This window comes from Xenopus laevis, chromosome 4L (assembly GCF_017654675.1).
Source record: "Xenopus laevis strain J_2021 chromosome 4L, Xenopus_laevis_v10.1, whole genome shotgun sequence".
NCBI lineage: Eukaryota > Metazoa > Chordata > Amphibia > Anura > Pipidae > Xenopus > Xenopus laevis.
In genome coordinates, this window is record NC_054377.1 from 150,831,386 (window position 1) to 150,850,816 (window position 19,431).

At 41.0% G+C, this 19,431-nt stretch overlaps 1 protein-coding gene across 6 annotated transcripts in view; it reads left to right on the plus strand.

The window, feature by feature from the left end:
* LOC108704021 (ERC protein 2-like) overlaps nt 1-19,431 on the plus strand; it is a 528,894-nt gene that overhangs the window by 83,462 nt on the left and 426,001 nt on the right. For 4 of the 6 annotated variants that reach the window (XM_041590956.1, XM_041590957.1, XM_041590959.1 and 1 more), the window contains exons 4-5: nt 1,003-1,077; nt 13,328-13,483. In XM_041590956.1, coding sequence (XP_041446890.1) covers nt 1,003-1,077; nt 13,328-13,483 — 231 coding nt within the window. Of the gene's footprint in view, nt 1-1,002; nt 1,078-4,152; nt 4,195-13,327; nt 13,484-19,431 lie in introns of all 6 variants that reach the window. The other 2 variants (XM_041590955.1, XM_041590958.1) reach the window with 1 other exon arrangement.

Sequence of the window (19,431 nt, forward strand, 5' to 3'; positions counted from 1 at the left end):
CTAAAGTTAACAAGGGATTTAATAAAAGGAAATTATTGGCTTAGCAATGAAAATGAACGTTGCCCCAACTCACAATAGGCAGCTTTATAGTTTCTCTCCTGCTTCTGATGATCTTTCTTTTCTGCAGACGCTTGGAGTACTGGCTCAGCTTGTTCTTCATATAGATTATAGTACAAACAAAGTCGGTCAGCATTCCAGAAAGAATCTCTTTCACTCCAGAGACTTGGTAGTAACCTTGTTTCTCGTTGCTTTAGGGAATTTATTTATTTTGGCTAAATTGAGTAGGTTCTGCCAGAGTCTTCATTTGCTGTCAGATCTTCAGGTTCAGGATACTGTTTAGTTGTTGATGGTGGTTGTATCTGGGGTAGATGTTGCTGCTCTTGATGGCCTCTATGTTCCTTAGGGTGCATGCCTCTCTATTTCTCTGGAGGGTCAGGATATATGAAGTCACAGGAACATACACTTGAATAGGCATGAATTTTTTGGTACTGCATTTGTGTAGGTGAGACCTTCATCTTAAACGGGGGTGCTCTCATTAGGGATAGACCGTAAATAATGTTGAGTGTAGCATACCTCCCAACTGTCCAGCTTTCTGCTGGACAGTCCCGATTTTGACAGCTCAGCCACAGCTCTGGGTTTCTCTTTGATCTCCTGCACTGACTCGACTGCACCGGCTAATTAATTGACTCTCATTTCATTTTATAGTAGGCAGAGAAAGAGTGCGTTATTAGCACTAGACGATTGAGTGCTACCTTGGCAATAGTGAACATTAATAATTGACTAAGCTTTCAGAATTAAGTCATGCAGCAGCAGCAGCCCAGACTGAAACACAAGACAGTTACTGCAGTGGAGCGAAGATAAAAAAGATCCACCTGTAGCTGTCAGGAAACGTCATAGGAATTGCTCTTCCTTTGCTCCCAAGTCATTTCCCGATCATCATAGATAAAGTCATAAAATGAAAATATGAGTCGCCAAGCTTATTTCTACCGTGTTCCTCCACAGGAGCTGCACAGGCGCAACCAACTACATCCCGAGTCGGCCAAAACAAAGGCTCTTCAGACTGTTATAGAGATGAAGGTAGGTCTCTCCTTTATCTCTTGCTGTATCTACCCCAGACCATGACACTTCTCTCTGGTGCAATTCTCTTGGCACATCTTGTAATGTTGTTTTATTATTGAAAGCAATGTATGTATATATGTATGATGATGACATGCATTTTTTGTGTAACATGTATGACTTGCGTACAGAATTAGACAGGGATTCCCAGCATGCTCTGTGAGCTTGAGGCTGGCCGAGAGATTGCAATATTTGTAGTTTAGAGAAGAAAAAGAATGAGCCCATTGTCAGTGTTGCGGGCAATAACTTCTAGAACTTACATTGCAGTGTAACTTTCTCTGCGGTTAATGAACCATTCCGTTCTGTGTTGTGCACTAATTGAGCAGTAATTGACGGCACCTTCCATAAAGGCAAACTCAATGCCGTATTGTAACTGCAATGGTTTGTAGTCCTATTAAAAGCGGGCGCCCCAAGGAGTCAACGATCCTCCGAATGATATCAGTAACCTGCAAAACCTTCCATAGTTCCCATGAGGCCAGGGTATTGTTTGTGACACGATGGACCAGGGTCATATCTACATTCTTCTTAAGTTTAGGCATATTTGCTACCTCACACACCTAGTGACTAGTTTCTGTTTCCTCACTTATCACTTTATTTTTTCTATCTCCCTGTGCCTTATTACTTCCCTTTTGGTCCCTCCTCTCATTCTCTCTCCCCCACCCGTGCATCTTTAATCCCTCTCTGTCATTGTGTCTCTTCATGTTTTTGTTTCCTTGTGTCTTTTTACTGTGTCTAACCCATGCATCTTTCTACTTTCTCTGTATAACCTGTATTCCTTGTACCTCGGTCCGTTCTCTCTGCTTTTGCCATTTCCTCTGAGCCCTTGTGCCTCTTTATTTCATCTTACTCCTTCCATCTCTTTGCTTTCTCTATTCATTTGCACAAGGCTTTGTTTTACTTAATATTCCAACACAAGTTCTGAAAGCTAGAACAAAGCAGTGATGTAGAGCTTAGAATGAAAGATTGCTCATAAATTTCATGATTGCAATGAAAGAAGGAGTGTTGTAGAGGTCAGAAGAAAAGAAGGTTCTAGAGGTTAGAAGGTAAGAAGGCTTCTAGAGGCTAGAAGAAAAGAAGGTTCTAGAGGTTAGAAGGTAAGAAGGCTTCTAGAGGCTAGAAGTAAGAAGGCTTCTAGAGGTTAGAAGGCTTATAGAGATTAGAAGATAAGAAGGTTCTTGATGTTAAAAGGTTAGAAGGCTTCTAGAGTTTAGAAGGTATTCTAGGGGTTGGAAGATAAGAAAGTTGTAGATGTTAGAAGGTAAGAAGGTTCTAGGTGTTATAAAGTAAGAAGGCTTCTAGAGGTTGGAAGGTAAGAAGGTTTCTAGAGGGTAGAAGGTAAGAAGCCTTATAGAGGTTAGAAGACAAGAAGGTTGTAGGTGTTAGATGGTAATAAGGCTTCTAGAGGTAAGAAGGTAAGAAGGCTTCTAGAGGTTAGAAGGTAAGAAGCCTTTTAGAGGTTAGAAGGTAAGAAGGTTCTTGATGTTAGAAGATAAGAAGGTTCTTAATGTTAGACGGTAAGAAGGTTCTAGAGGTTAGAAGATAAGAAGGCTTCTAGAGGTTGGAAGGTAAGAAGGCTTCTAGAGACTAGAAGGTAAGACGGCTTCTAGAGGTTTTAAGGTAAGAAGGCTTCTAGAGGTTAGAAGGTAAGATGGTTCTTGATGTTAGAATGTTAGAAGTAAGAAGGCTTCTAGAGATTAGAAGGTAATAAGGCTTCTAGAGGTTAGAAGGTAAGAAGGCTTCTAGAGATTAGAAGGTAAGAAGGCTTCTAGAGGTTAGAAGGTAAGAAGGCTTCTAGAGGTTAGAAAGTAAGAAGGCTTATAGAGGTTAGAAAGTAAGAAGGCTTCTAGAGGTTAGAAAGTAAGAAGGCTTCTAGAGGTTAGAAGCTAAGAAGGTGTCTAGAGGTTAGAAGGTAAGAAGGCTTCTAAAGGTTAGAAGGGAAGAAGCCTTATAGAGGTTAGAAGACAAAAAGATTCTAGATGTTAGACAGTAAGAAGACTTATAGAGGTTAGAATGTAAGAAGGTGTGTTAGCCTTGCACATCCTCACTGCTTACCCAGAGCAGCAGAAGGAATACATACATTTCTTTTTCCAATAAGGTTACATGTGTAGCATGGCTGTAGTTTTCCTTTACAGTGGAGCAATTGGACAATCTTTGCTAAAAAAAAGTGACAGTATATGGCATAATTTTTTCACCATGACTAAGGTATTTAAAGGGGAAACATTATTATTTTTGAAAGGTAATTTTGTATACAGTAGATCTCCATGGGGATATTCCAAGGGCAATCATATTTTGGAAATGCCTAGTCCAAAAGGCAGATATCATTGTTCTTGTTTGTAATGTTGGTGCTATTCAGCTACTTTCTATAGAAGGAATACACCACCTGCAACATGTTGTAATTAATACTGCAAGTCAATCACCATTGTTTTTCCCAATAATGGTTATAATGTCAGTGATACTTTTCCAGATTAAAATTTAGGTAACTACGAGTCATATCTAAGATTATCAGTATATACTGTATATATAGTATATACAATACAGTCCTGATACAAGGCTGAATCATAGGTCATTTAGATTCACATAGAAATCAGTGCAGTCTGCATCAAAATTGATTCATAGCTGTAGCATCAGCTTCTATGACCGATCTGACCCCACTTTCTACTTGATGATTTCCCCGACCCCTAAGCTTAGCTCTTTCCCAGCAGCCCAGAGCCCACTGAGCATGTGCAGTGCCACTGACTCACAAGAGATGCCTAACAAGATCAGGAGATGGGGAGCTGCTGGGGCAATTTTAAAGACTGGGATCATTACTATTATAGGACTACTGAACCCCTGGGCTAGCACTTTAAGTTCAGTATATAAAATATCACAAAAAGGGACAGACAGACAGGGCTTTCAATTGCAATTGCATTTATATGTAACTATAAACCCACTATTTTTAGGTGGAGTTTCCCTTTTAAAAAAACAAAAAACGATTGTAAACTGTAAAAAAACAAGTAATCAAAGGCACTAAATCTGGTTTTACCTTACTTCTTATAGCGATCACCATCTTTGTGTTTTGATCCAGATTTTATTTGGCAGGTAAGTAGAACAGTCAGAGCGTTACTCTTAATTCTTTGCTTGTGTGTTTGGGAGTGCCATGCACTAATGACTCCACTTTCTCTTGCCTTTATATAAAAGCACAGAACTGGCCTATGGAGATACCACGCATCACTTCCAGAATATTTGGATTTAGCCAAATACTGAACTCCCTGCAGATGATTCGGCCAAAGGCCAAACTATAACTTGCACTTTCACATTGGAGCGCAGTCAATATTTGTGGCCTACAAGTTGTGGACCTCAGTTGTCAGGCAGCCTAAAATGACAGTTTTCCACTTCCCTGGGCCATAGAGAAGGCTCTGTAGATTGTCAAAAAGAAGTGTCTCTTACATTAGGAACTTGGTCGCTGATAACACACTAGACATAAAGGAACTTAAATCCAGGGCGCTTTGCCGTTCATTTCTATTGGTCTCTACGTATCCCAGCAAAATATTCGTTTCAAAGGTTTCCTGAAAACAGCAGTCTCTGTTCCTTGTAAGAACATTCCACCCAAACACATTTTGGATTCTGGATCTCACTTCAGTCACTCCGGTTTCTTTATATTTTTTCTAGAATTTACCAGAACACTGTGACAGGCACATACAGGGTTAGACTGGGCCGTTGGGTCACCGGGAAAAAACCCGGTAGGCACCACCGGCCCAGACCCAATCCACGCCAGCTCTCCCCTAGGCCATAGATCTCCCTCCCCTAATGCCTGGTACTTTAAATTTACGCTTGCTCAGGGGGTAGGTCGGGTAGCGGCGGCCCTATAGGAGGGTGTGGGCAGCGCGGCGGGGGCCCCATGGGGGGGGGGTTGCACATTGGGGCCCCATGGGGTGCAGGTGGATCAGCAAAGGCCCGTAGGGGGAGGTGTGGTGGCCCCTTGTATGGGAGCCCAGGTGGGCCCTATACCTACCAGTCTGACTCTGGACACATAGAATATTCGCTGCAGGTACTGAGCTGCACAAGGTGTCTGGGAGTTGCACAGTAGCTCTACTGAATCTTTTGAATATATGTGCTGTTATGGTTAAAGGGTGGTTCACCTTTCAGTTAACTTTTAGTATGTTATAGGATGGCTAATTCTAAGCAAGTTTTGAATTGTTCTTCATTTATTCTTTTTTATTGTATATGAATGATTTGCCTTCTTCTTCTGACTCTTTCCAGCTTTCAAATGGGGGTCACCGACCCCATCAAAAAAAACAAAAGGCTGCACATTTATTGTTATTCCTACATTTTATTACTCATCTTTCTATTCTGGCCTCTTCTATTCATATTTCAGTCTCTTATTCAAATTGATGCATGGTTGCTAGGGGAACTTGCAACCTGGAGAGCTGTTGAATAAAATGCTAAATAACTAAAAAACACAAATAAAAAATGAAAATCATTTGTAAATTGTCTTAAAATATTACTTTCTGCATCATACAGTTAACTTGAAGGTGAACAACCCGTTTAAAAACAAAAGATTTATATTTAATGAATTTAAGGAAAGGGATCAAGGAAGTGGTAATGACAACGGGGAATGTATTTCCACGTAGGATTGTGAACCCTTTAAAAAGTTCTTTATTTTTATATGAAAGTGAACTAAAACATGATTTTCAAACAAGTCCTAAAAGTAGATGAAGAACACCTAGTGAAACAAATGAAACAAAAATTATTATTTTTGCTCATAATTGTTAACTATGCTATCAGGGCCGGAACTAGGGGTAGGCAGATTAGGCACATGCCTAGGGCGCAAAGCTGGGGGGGCGCCAGGCACGTACCTGCTCTGTCGCCTACCCCATGTCCGGTCCTCTCATTCCCCGTCTTCTTACACGCGATTGATGCTTCTGCGCATGTGCGCACGCCGATTACCGCTTCTGCGCATGCGCGGTGGCGTTAACACGCGTATGCGCGCCAGCGTCAACTTGCACATTCAGCAGGCGCAGCGTCGGCCCAGGTTGCCTAGGGCGCCTGCGCAGTGTGGCCCGGCTCTGTATTCTATAAAAATAATAATGATAAAAAAACAGGTATGGGTTCCGTTACCTGGAAAACCAGAAAGCTTATAGGATGGTCGTCTCCAATATTATTTCCTTTTTCTGTGTAATAATAAAACAGTCGCTTGTACTTGATCCCAACTAAGATATAATTAATCCTTATTGGAAGCAAAAACCAGCCTATTGGGTTTATTTAATGTTTATATGATTTTCTAGTAGACTTAATGTACAAAGATCTAAATTAGGGAAAGATCCGTTATCTGGAAACCCCCAGGCCCAGAGCATTCTGGATAACAGGTCCCATGCCTGTATCTTGTACTTAAACCCAACTAAAATATAATTAATCCTTATTGGAAGCAAAACCAGGCTATTGGGTTTATTTAATATTTACATGATTTTCTAGTAGACTTAAGGTATGAAGATCCAAAGATTCGTTATCCGGAATACCCCAGGTCCTGAGCATTCTGCATAACAGGTCCCATACCTATAATAATAATTATTATTGTTATTATAAATGTTTGCTTATAATTATAAATCACTAATCATTATTAAAAATAAATCATCCAACCCAGATCCCCTTGTGCAGCAATAACTGCAGCTAAACCTTTAACTGTTACTCTGTCCAGTCCTTTAGCCCATTCCTCCATATATAACAGTTTCAGCTCTTGGATGTTGCTGGGTTTTAGGTCTTTCCACAACAATTCTCTCCCGTCCATACTACTGTCTAACGTCTGCTCCATAGAAAATAAAATGGCGACACACGGTGCATGTGGCAGGGCATCCAGGCTATCACAAACTACAGTGGTACACAGAAACCACGTGCACACTCAGGCCCTTCGAAAGTTAACGCTGGTGCCCAAGACCTAAGGGAGACGGCACTCCCAATGGACCAATGTAAGGAAAAAAGGCCTGGCACACAGAGCAAATTAAACCGGGGTCCTACCCGTGGTATGTTTATTGCGTCAAACAACGTTTTGGAGGACGAAGGGGGAACGCCCTCCGAAACGTTGTTTGACGCAATAAACATACCAGGGGTAGGACCCCGGTTTAATTTGCTCTGTGTGCCAGGCCTTTTTTCCTTACATTATCACAAACTACAGGTCAGCACCATCTGCCTGTGACAGTGACGCCTCTGTTGCAGATGCGCTGAACGACTTCTATGCACGGTTTGAAGCCCAGAACAACACAGGAATAAGGAAGACCATCACTCTGCCTAGTGACCAGGCACTGCGTCTGACGGTGGCTGACGTGAGGATGACTCTGGAAAGAGTAAACCCATGGAAGGCTGCAGGACCAGACAATATCCCTGGCAGAGTGCTAAGAGAATGTGCAGATCAGATGGCAGATGTTTTCACTGACATCTTTAACATCTCCCTGATCACCTCCACTGTCCCGAAGTGCTTCAAAACCACCACCATTGTCCCTGTGCCAAAGAAGTCATCAGTGTCCTGCCTCAATGACTACTGTCCTGTGGCACTCACCCCCATCATCATGAAGTGTTTTGAGAAGCTTGTCAGGAAACACATCAAAACCCTGCTGCCACCAGCACTGGACCCCCTACAGTTCGCATTCTGTCAAAATCGCTCAACAGACGATGCAATAGCCACCACCCTCCATATGGCCCTCTCTCATCTGGACAAAAAAAGACACCTACGTTTGAATGCTGTTCATAGACTTCAGTTCAGCATTCAACACTATCATTCCTCAGCATCTGATAGAAAAGTCTGCTCCAGAACCACCACACTGAGCACTGGAGCCCCTCAAGGCTGTGTGCTTAGTCCTCTACTGTTCACTCTGCTGACGCATGACTGTGCAGCCCTCGCACCTCACAAATCACATCATAAAGTTCGCTGATGACGCGACCGTGGTGGGTCTCATTAGCAATGATGATGAGTCACCATACAGAGAGGAGGTGCAGCAGTTAACAGACTGGTGCAGAGCCAACAACCTGTCTCTCAATGTAGACAAAACAAAGGAGATGGTTGTTGACTTTAGGAAGACTAGGATTGACCACCTGCCACTGTTCATCGACGGCTCTAATGTGGAGATCGTCAAAAGCACCAAATTCCTTGGTGTCCACCTGGCAGAGAACCTCACCTGGTCCCACAACACCAGCTACTGAGCCAAGAAAGCCCAACTGCGCCTCTACTTCCTGCGCAAGCTGAGGAAATCCCATCTACCACCATCCATTCTCAAAACCTTCTACAGAGGGACAATCAAGAGCATCCTGAGCAGATGTATCACTGTCTGGGCTGGAACTGCACTGTCATGGAGCACAAGATCCTACAGAGGATAGTGAAGACAGCAGAGAAGATCATAGGTGTCTCTCTTCCATCCCGGACATTTACACCACTCGCTGCATCTGTAAAGCCACCAGCATTGTGTCTGATCCAACACACCCCTCACACTCACTGTTCACACTCCTGCCATCTGGAAAAAGGTACCGAAGTATTACGGCCCTCACTACCAGACTGTGTAACAGTTTCTTCCCCCAACCCATAAGTCTCCTGAATACTCAGGGCCTGGACAGATCTCTCACTCACACCATCTGACCTTACTATGCACAGCCACTGTACACTGTTGTATGGATGAATAGCCATTGGATACAGTTGTTCTCTATGAGCACATCTGCACTTCATGTTCTTGCTACTGTCATGTCACAATGATACACCATAATGTCTGACGTTTAGCATTATTTACTTAACATATTACATCTGCAGAGTGTGCACCGTCTTGTCCTGTTCCTGCACTGTGCTGTCCTGTCTTGCAGGAGTTGCATATTTTTGCACTTGCACTTTTTGTCTGTTGTCTGGTACATCTATGTTGTGTGTAGCACCTAGAGGTCCTAGAGGAATGTTGTTTTGTTTCTGTACAAACGTATATGGATGAAATGACAAACTCACTCTTGACTTGACCCTTGACAATTCAGTTGGATTAAAGGTCATGAATTTTACTTGGCCATTCCGGAACATTCACTTTATTCTTCTTTAAGTATTCTTTGGTAGAACGACTTGTTTGTTTAGGATCATTGTCTTGCTGCATGACCCATTGTCTGTTGATGTCTTAACATTTTGCTTTAGAATTCTCATAGTTACATAGTTAAATTGGCCTTGGGTTGAAAAGGTCCAAGGTTCATCAAGTTCAACCCCTCCAAATGAAACAATGGTGTCCATACACACACACACTAACATTGACCCCTCCATACACTCACATAAACTATATATACAGCAATATCTATACTAATTTGTCTTCCATCCCTCTAACCAGTTTAGTTGCACTTGGTCTCTGCACTCTCTCCAGCTCATTTATATCCCTGGACTGAAGCCCAAAATTGCCCCCAAAACTCAAGGTTTACTAGTTCTAGTTCAGAATTAATTGTTCCATCAATAATGACAAGCCATCCAGGACAGATACAGCAAAACAGGCCCAAACCAGAACACTCCCACCACCATGTTTTCACAGATGCAGTGTTTTTATTTCTCCAAATGTAACGCTCCTCATTTAAGCCAAAAAGTTCAAAGCCAAAAAGTTGGCTTCATCCGCCCACAAAACATTTTTCCAGTATCCTTCTGGTTTGTCCACATAATCTTTATTAAACTGTAGGTGGTCAGCAATATTTTTGGGGGAGAGCAGTGCTTTGCTACCCTGCTATACACAACATTGGTATTCAGTGTTTTCCTGATGGTGGAGTCATAAACATTTGCCAATGTGAAACAGGCCTTCAGTTGCTTAGAATTCACCCTAGTTCCTTTGTAACCTCTCAGACTATTAGGCACCTTTCAGTTGGAGTTATCTTTGATGGTCGACCACTATTGGGTTGGGTAACAACGGTCTTGAATTTTCTCCATTTGTACACAATATGTCTGACTTTTCATTGGTGGAATGAAAAGTAGTCTTGTAACCTTTTCCAGCTTTATAGGCTTCAACAACTCTTTTTCTGAGGTCAGGCACCTCCTTTGTTCAAGCCACAATACAATAATCAGGCTGGATCCTCATTCTTTTAGTAAAACAGGGTCTCTCACTCAAACCCGACTATCATCCCATTAACTGAAAACACCAGATTCTGATTTCACTTTCAAATTATATGATAATCCTAAGGATTCACTTACTTTTGCCACACGCAGATATCTTATTTGAAAAGATTGGGAAAAGAGCCGACTGATATCGGCACGAGACTTGAATATCGTCAGCTTATCGATCTGGCTGGACGGAAAATTTTGATCGGGTGCTGAATCGTCAGATACAAATAGAATTCTATTATTTGTACCTGTACATCTGACGATTCAGCTCTACACGTGTGTATTGAAACGAACGTTCTTTCTTGGAAACATCTTTTCCAAGAAAGATCGTAATTGTTACATCTATGGCCACCTTTACATACAACTCACACTTACATAAAGAGGCTGTTACAGTAATGCACTGTGGTTTGCTTGGCCTTTATTAGCATTTAGCTTTAATAAACCACCTGCCCCAATCCCCTCTGGTGTGTGTTGTCTACTTAAGAGCACAGAAAGGTAAAAATAAATACTATCAGTCTAAGTTGCATTTAATAAGTAAATGTATCTATTTCAACTTACATACAAATTCAACTCAAGAACAAACCTAAGACCCTATCTCGTACGTAACCAGGGGACTGTCTGTATAGAATATTTTACAAACTTTTCAGGACAAGCAGTCCTGTCGTCCTTCATTGTCATACTGATAACAACAACAACGCAGAATAGAGTGAAATTTAAAAGATTTATTAATGATTCTGGTTTACATGTTGGCAGGCAATATGCAAAGTGCAGATATATTTTACACATCTGCAGGTTGACCACTGGTTGGGCAGGTTTGGGTTGAAATTTGGCCAATTTAATCATGGTTAGGGTTGGGTGCAGTGCAAAAATGTGGATGCTGTTACGGATAGGCAGAAGTGACTTCCGGTTGTCGAAGAGAGGTGCCGGTCTGGAACGGCAATAAACAACACGTCTCATTGGGTACAGGCAAACGGGTGGCAACCGGGAAACAATTCATCCAGAGCGGAACCAAATGTAGGATAAAAATTCATCTTTATTGATCCAAATAAAACCATGTATACACGCGGGCAGGGAGAGTAGCTTGACGCGTTTCGTGACTAATACGTCACTTCATCAGAAGCTCAGGTTGGGTGCAGGTCAGATTGGAGAAGTTCACCTCTCCATTGCTCCAAAAGATTCCCTGTCTTGGAACAAGAGGGGCTCACAGAAGTAGTGTACAGAGGTGGTGCCGGTATGGGTTAGGGGCATCTCTTACAATGGCAACATTTTACAGATTAGGGTTAAGGGTCAGGTGCGGGTTGAGTTTTTCCTCACTTGCACATCACTAATATACACATAACATATCCAAGTGTACATCGGGTGGGACAGACAGGTCCAATAACAAAGGTATACTCTTTGTGCTTTGAGCACAGACTGCTGTTCATAGGGCGAGATAGACAGGACCTGGCTGTGAGGGTAGAGTTGAGCTATAAACTGTGTGCTAGCATTGGCACATTACTTTAGGGCAAGATAAACAACACCTGGCTGTGAGGGTAGAATTGAGCCCTACACTGTGTACTGACACTGGCACATTACATAGGGCAGGATAGAAAGGACCTGGCTGTGACAGTAGAGTTGAGCCCTAGACCGTGTGCTTGCACTGGCTCACTCAATGGGGTGAGATAGACATGACCTGACTTTAAGGGTAGATTTGAGCCCTACACTGTGTGCTAGCATTGGCAAACTACATTGGGGCGAGATAGACAGGACCTGGCTGTAAGAGGAGAATTAAGGAATACACAATGTGCTGGGACTGGCAGGCTATTTAGGGTGAGGTAGACAGGACCTGGCTGTGAGGGTTGAGTTGAACTGTATACACTGTGTATGGACAATAACAGACTATATATGGAGGCTTAGACAGGACATGACTGTGAGTGTGGAGGGGGAGCATTACACCCTGTACTGGCGTTGGCATGTGATAGCAAACAGTTACTTTATGATTAAAGAATATAAAATCCATCATGGTATAAATACGTTTCCTTTTAAATAAATGACAATAAATGTAAACACCGTCTATATATAAAATTATGAATTAGTAACAGCCTTTTACGTGTATACAGATTATACATAGAACTATAATTTGGAAGGCGCACACCCATATGAAGCCTCCTTGTATAAATATCAAAAGTCAAAACATAAGGATTGCACACTCATTTATATATAAAAAGTCAAAATTTTTATGTTATCAAAAACACTTACATATTGGCAATTGGCTCAGTGAATGGCCCTACGCGTTTCGACCACACATTTATAAATGTGTTGGTCCTCATACTTTGCCATAAATAAATTTGCATATGCTGGGGCAACATTACTGCCCGTTACACTGCCCTGTATTTGTCTGTAGAATATTTTTTCAAAGCTAAAGTAGTTGTGGCCTAGGACAAAACACAGAAGATCATAAATAAATGGTGCTTGTGAATCATCCCTATATGTATCCATCAATAAGTCATATATGGTCTGTTTACCCAACTCATGTGGAATATTGGTATAGAGGCTGGATATATCCATAGTTACTAAAAAATTTTTTATCAAACCTGATCCCTGGTGGATCAGTGAGAGACTTAAGGAAAGCTATGAGGGTATTCTAAAGGTATTTAAACCATTGAAGTGTATGCATTTGTTCTGCCTTTTTACTACTTTTTGTATCATATGGATTTTGCCCCTGATGAAGACCACTTTTGTGGTTGAAACACGTAGGGCCATTCATTGGGCCAATTGCCAATATGTAAGTGTTTTTGATATAATAAAAGTTTTGACTTTTTATATATAAATGAGTGTGCAATCCTTATATACAGAATATACAACTGAAATTCTAAACTACACTGCCAGAAACCAAAAAGTGATTTCTAGCATTTGAATATAAGCTGCAGGGAGTCCAGTTGCATGGCTTGGTTTGTGCGCCATTTATAACCAACTCCTCTACTGTGTGGTTCTCACTGCCTCTCTGCTCATACTAACGTTACTTCTTTCATCTAAATCTTCATTTCCAAGATGGCTTCTAGCAGCTGGCTTTCCTCTCCACCAATCACATCCAGGCTTACTGGAATAATCTGCTGTGTTATCCTATGAGACGTCTAACAACTCTTTATTTCTTATCTGGTGCAGGACACCAAAATTTCGTCACTAGAGAGGAACATCAGAGACCTTGAAGATGAAATCCATATAATTAAAACAAATGGAGTCTTAAATATAGAGGACAGAGAAGAAGAGATCAAACAAATGGAAGTTTACAAGAGCCATTCAAAGTTCATGAAGAGCAAGGTAATAATGACTGGGTCGACTTTGGTGCAAATCTTGTAAGGTTTTAAATGTCCAAGAGAAAGTTTCTCTGTATGCGTTAGCCTATAGATGGACAAGACTACTAGTATTGTATTGATACGATCTGCTTCAAAAGTACAGGGAAAGTCTACTTGTCATTCCATAGCTCATACCTATTTATGATTATGCAGTCTTCAACTGGTCAACAGAAATCTACCAACCCAAGATATATTGTCCATAGGCAACCAAATCCTACTATAATGCAAAAAACAGGGGTTGTGGGAGCACTCCAAGGCTAACTAAAAATATATTTAAATACAATGTAAGTGCTACTGAACTAAAGAATACAAAAAAGAGGGAAGGATTGATCAATGAACATTCCCTGGTCCCCTGTCTCGTAAGTAATCTAGTGTCTATGCAAGAGCATGTATTTACAAAAACAGGGGTTTTTACAAAGTTATGATCATAAAATCGGTAAGCCACCATACCATTGTTACATAACTTTGTAAACTCCTGTTTTTGTAAATACATGCACTTGCAAAGACAATAGATTACTTATGAGACAGGGGGCCAGGGAATGTGCATTGATCAATCCCCCTCCTCTTTTTGGAACCAAATCCTACTCCATGAACCCTTTCATCCTTACATCATCCAATAATCTTGGCTAAACTTCTTGCCTTTGAACACTCTCTTACACTTCAGTGTTATTATCCAGCATACATACGAACTACAGTATCTTGGAATTGTTATGGGGGGTGGTAGACCAGATTTTGGACATCAGTGGGCACTTGGGCCAACAAACAACAATCCACCAAATGTAACCCTAGATGTGGAGAGCAGGAGAATCCTAAAAGATTTTGCTATGGATCCCGGTATACTGTATTATGCTCCAGGCCTCCAACCAGGCCACCAGAACAAGTTTATTTTATGGTGCCGGGCACAAGGTTGAGGTTACTGGTGGAACTTGTTCTACATTGCTTAGCCAAGCTGGGAACTGTGATTCAACTACGAGTTTTATTATCTTTTTGCTAAGCCAGTTATTATTTGGTTGCAACAAATCTTTTCTATGGGCTCTTAGCAAAAAGATCTATTTATAACGATAACTGCTAAAAGACAACACTTCCCTTAATTTTTACTATTCCGAAATTCTGCCGCCTGCCCCCCTACCCCACTCAGTGATGGATAGGTGTACTTTATAAAAAATATGATAGATGCAGCGCATTGTACTTTGTCGTCATTAGCTAACATATTCCATGTGTGCCCTCAGTGACCCCCTCCCCCACAATTGGTTTAAATAGAAGCAATGAGTAATAATGATAATTCGGTAACCATTTGACCTCTAATGAAGTGAAAAATCCATTAAGAAGATAACATACTCCAGGCATCGTATCACCAAAAAATGACCGTGTTACACAAATATAGACCAAGGCGAGTTCTGTTTTTTTATCATTTCAGTGTTATTTAGGTTTATTTAAAGGGTTTGGAGAAAAAACAACAATTGGGCGGTGTAACCCCAAGAGTTTCAGCTCATGTAACATTTTGCTTTTCAATATATTTTTGTAATTTCAGAAAAAAAACAATTCATTTAGCTGACAGGGTTGATGTGTGTGTTTGGAAAGTAAGGGAAGATATGTTATACTTTTTGTGAAAGTTAAATAAAGGACAGAATTTTGATGTGACAACAAATTTTTCAATGTTAATGGTGAATAAATTTACAGATTACAGATCATGTAAAGGAATGGTTCCATTTGTTCCAGACCATTATCTAAAAATAGTCTGAGTAGCAGAGGGCTCTGATGAGGTTGTCCATTCACTGGCTTAAGTTGGCCATAGACGTTACAATTACGACCTTTCCTGAAAAAAGATATTTCCAGGAAAGATCATTCGTTTCAATACACACATGTAGAGTTGAATTGTCAGATATACAGATAGAAACAATCAAATTCTACTTGCATCTGAAGATTCAGCACTAACAACGGGCGATGTTTAGGTGCCTTCAAAGGCGCCCAATCAAAATTTTCCAGCCATCGATGAGCCGACTGATATCTAAATCTTCTGCCGGTCAGCTCGTCTCCCACCATACACACACTAAATACTGTGCGAAAATTTGTTTTGTACGATATTATTGGTATGTCTATGGCCACCTTTAGGTATTTTTTTTTTAATTAAAATAAATGCTTACAATAAAGAAACAAACCATAATACAATTCTTAAATTAACATAAAATGAATGACATGTTAAATAAGTCCACTTAAGATACCCAACACCAGAAGACTCCCTCCCCAAAGTCCACCCATATAAGGACGGCCAAAAATCAAAGTCCACCCCTTTGTCCATATTGACCGCCTCACCTCCCCACACCCTCACCAATTCCAACAACACCCCATGGATAGCCAGTTTCAAAGTCTTATCTCTGTCCAATCTGGCTTTCTTTCCCCTCCACCAAACTAAAATATCCAGAGCCCACCACAAAAAAACAACAAAAAAAACCCCAACAGAATCATGTTCTTGAAATAAAAAAATATGACAGAAATAATAAAAAAGAGACTCCTTATAGAAAGAAAACTGCCATGGCCCGAAGGCTACAGAGTAAATCCCCTCCATAATGAAGCGGAAAGATCTTGTATACCATAACTCTCCCATGATGGATTTAACAATGCTCTCAGGAGTCCCATCCGAACCAAAAGTATAACGACCTCGCCAGAGATGTTACCTATATACTGTGCAACACGACAAAATCCGATGGCACACAGGACCGAAGGAATTCTTCCAAATTTTATTTCAAAGCGGAGTGCAAATGCAACGTTTCGGGGAATAAAACCCTTTTGTCAAGCTTGACAAAGGGGTTTTATTCCCTGAAAAGCTTGACATATTATTCCCCGAAAAGCTTGACAAAGGGCTTTTATTCACCGAAACGTTGCATTTGTAATTAGCTTTGAAATAAAATTTGGAAGAATTCCTTCAGTCCTGTGTGCCATTAGATTTTGTCGTGTTGTACCTTATCGTGAGCGTCTCGTGGTCGTGGCTGCGCTGTCTGGCTGACACTCCATAGGCCAGTTCAACATAGCCCAGGGTGTGCATAAGTGGAGCATTTAGAGCTCGGGAGACCTGAGAGCGCACCCTCTTTGCCAAGGGACAATGCTGCAGAAAATGCTCCTGGGCTTCACACCCCCAGGGGCAGTTTCGGTCGACCACCGACAAATACTTGACATTCTCCCTGACAAAGAGCTTTCCCTGAAGGGAGAGCTAGGATAGGTCAAATAGCTTGAGAGGCAGCCTTTTTCTATTGAGGAAGCGCAAGCTCCTGACCAGAGTGTCCCCAATGAAGTCCTTCAAGGCGAGAGGAATAGTAGTAGAGTAGACATTTAGCACCCTCATACACAGGGCACTACGGGAGGTTGTATGACCACCTTTAGGGAGAATTTTGTGTACAATCCAACCCCCATAGCAAGTGAATAAGGTGATTATGTTGGGGATATAGTGGAGACTGTAGCACAGCACAGTCCTTCCTCTGCATATACTCCACTTACCACCACTTTTTGGTAGATATGTATAGTAGGAGCATGTAGCCCAAGCCTGTTTTTTGTGGTTTAAAGTTGAACTTTTTTGTAGTCCTCTGTTTAGCTTTACTAAAGTCAGTGAAAAACTATCCAAGTATATTTATTGTATTATGATATAACTGTAATACTAGTTGTTTCACTTTGCACCACATACAGGCAGTTTGAAGTGACACTAGGCCATCACATTAGTGGTCCAGCCTGCCTTTGGCTCCTGCTGAATTCATTGAGTTGTACTTCATCACCTACTGAAGAACTGGAGGTTGGACAGTAGTATTATATAGTGCTACTGCCAATGCTTTGTCCTGCTGTTGCCATCTTTGCTTTCCATCTTCATGTTACTCTACCAGCTTGTCCTTTTCTCTATGGTCTGCTTCTTGCCCTTCAGTTATCATTTTGTTGACCTATTGTCTTACTTTCTTAATATTGCTCTATTATCTTGTGTTTCTAGTTTGCCATATTATCTTCATCTTACTCTAATGTCCCTTTTTTGTCCTATTGTTTTAATTTTGCCATACCTATCTTTATCTTACCTTACTGTCTCTATCTTGCCCTGCTATATTCATCTTACCTTACTATTTATATCTTGCCCTGTCTTCATCTTACCTTACTAGCTCTATCTTCCCTACTATCTTCGTCTTACCTTACTATCTATGTCTTGCTTTTCTAACTTCATCTTAGCCTACTATCTCTATCTTGCCCTACTATATTAATTTTACCTTGTTATCTCTATCTTGCCCTACTTTCTTCATCTTACCTTATTATCTCTATTTTACCCTACTACAGTCATGTGGAAAAGTTTGGGAACTCCTCTTAATTCTTTGGAGTTTTGTTTATCATTAGCTGAGCTTTCAAAGTAGCAACTTCCTTTTAATATATAACATGCCTTATGGAAACATTAGTATTTCAGCAGTAACATAACGTTTATTTGATTAACAGAAAATATGCAATATGCATCATAACAAAATTAGATAAAATTAGGTGCATACATTTGGGCACCCCAACAGAGATATTACATAAATACTTAATTGAACTCCTTTTGCAAATGTAACAGCCTCTAGACTCCTCCTATAGCCTTTGATGAGTGTCTGGATTCGGAATGGTGGTATTTTTGACCATTCGTCCATACAAAATCTCTCCAAATGTTATGGCTGCCGAGCATGGACAGCCTGCTTCAAATCATATAGTTTTTTGATGATATTCAAGTCGGGGGACTGTGATGGCCATTTCAGAATATTATACTTGTCCCTCTGCATAAATGCCTTTGTAGATTTCCAAGTGTGTTTAGGGGTCATTGTCTTGTTGGAATATCCAACCCCTGCAGCGGAACTTCAACTTTGTGACTGATGCTTGAACATTATCCTGAAGAATTTGTTGATATTGGGTTGAATTCATCTGACTTCGACTTTAACAAGGGCCCCAGTAGTCCCTGAACTAGCCACACGGCCCCACAGCATGATGGGACCTCCACCAAATCTGACAGTAGCAGGTGTTTTTTATAATGCTGTGTTCTTCTTCCACCATGCAAAGTGCTTCTTGTTTTGACCAAATAACTCAATTTCTCATCAGTCCAATTTCTCATCAGTCCAAAGCACTTTGTTCCAAAATGACCGTGTCTTGTCTAAATGAGCTTTTCCATACAACAAGTGACTGTGTTTGTGTGAGTGCAGAAAGGGCTTCTTTCTCATCCCCCTGCCATACACATGTTCTTTGTGCAAATTGTGCTGAATTGTAGAACGATGTACAGATACACCTGCATCTGCAGCAAGATCTTCTTGCAGGTCTTTGGAGATGATCTCTGGGTTGTCTGTAACTATTCTCACAATCCTCCGCATATGCTGCTCCTGTATTTTTCTTGGCCTGTCAGACCTGGGTTTTACAGCAACTGTGCCCGTGGCCTTCCATTTCCTGATTCCATTCCTTACAGTTGGAACTGACAGTTTCAACCTCTGAGATAGCTTTTTGTAGCCTTCCCCTAAACCCTGATACTGAACAATCTTTGTTTTCAGATCTTTTGAGAGTTGCTTTGAGGATCCCATGCTGTCACTCTTCAGAGGAGAGTCAGACAGAAGCACAACTTGCAATTGGTCATCTTAAATACCTTTTCTCATGATTGGACACAATTGCCTATAAAGTTCAAGGCTTAATGAGCTAAACCAACCAATTTGGTGTTGCCAGTAATCACAAATAACAAGGGTACCCACATTTTTCACATTTGATTTAATTTCATACAACTTAATACTGTTTCACTCAGAAAACACCCCACTTATCTTTTTTGTTGAAAGTGGAGTAAATTATTATGCAGGCTGAGAGGGGTTCACAAACTTTTTCATGATTGTATCTTCATTTTACTTTACTATTTATATCTTGCCCTGTCTTCAGCTTAGCTTGCTA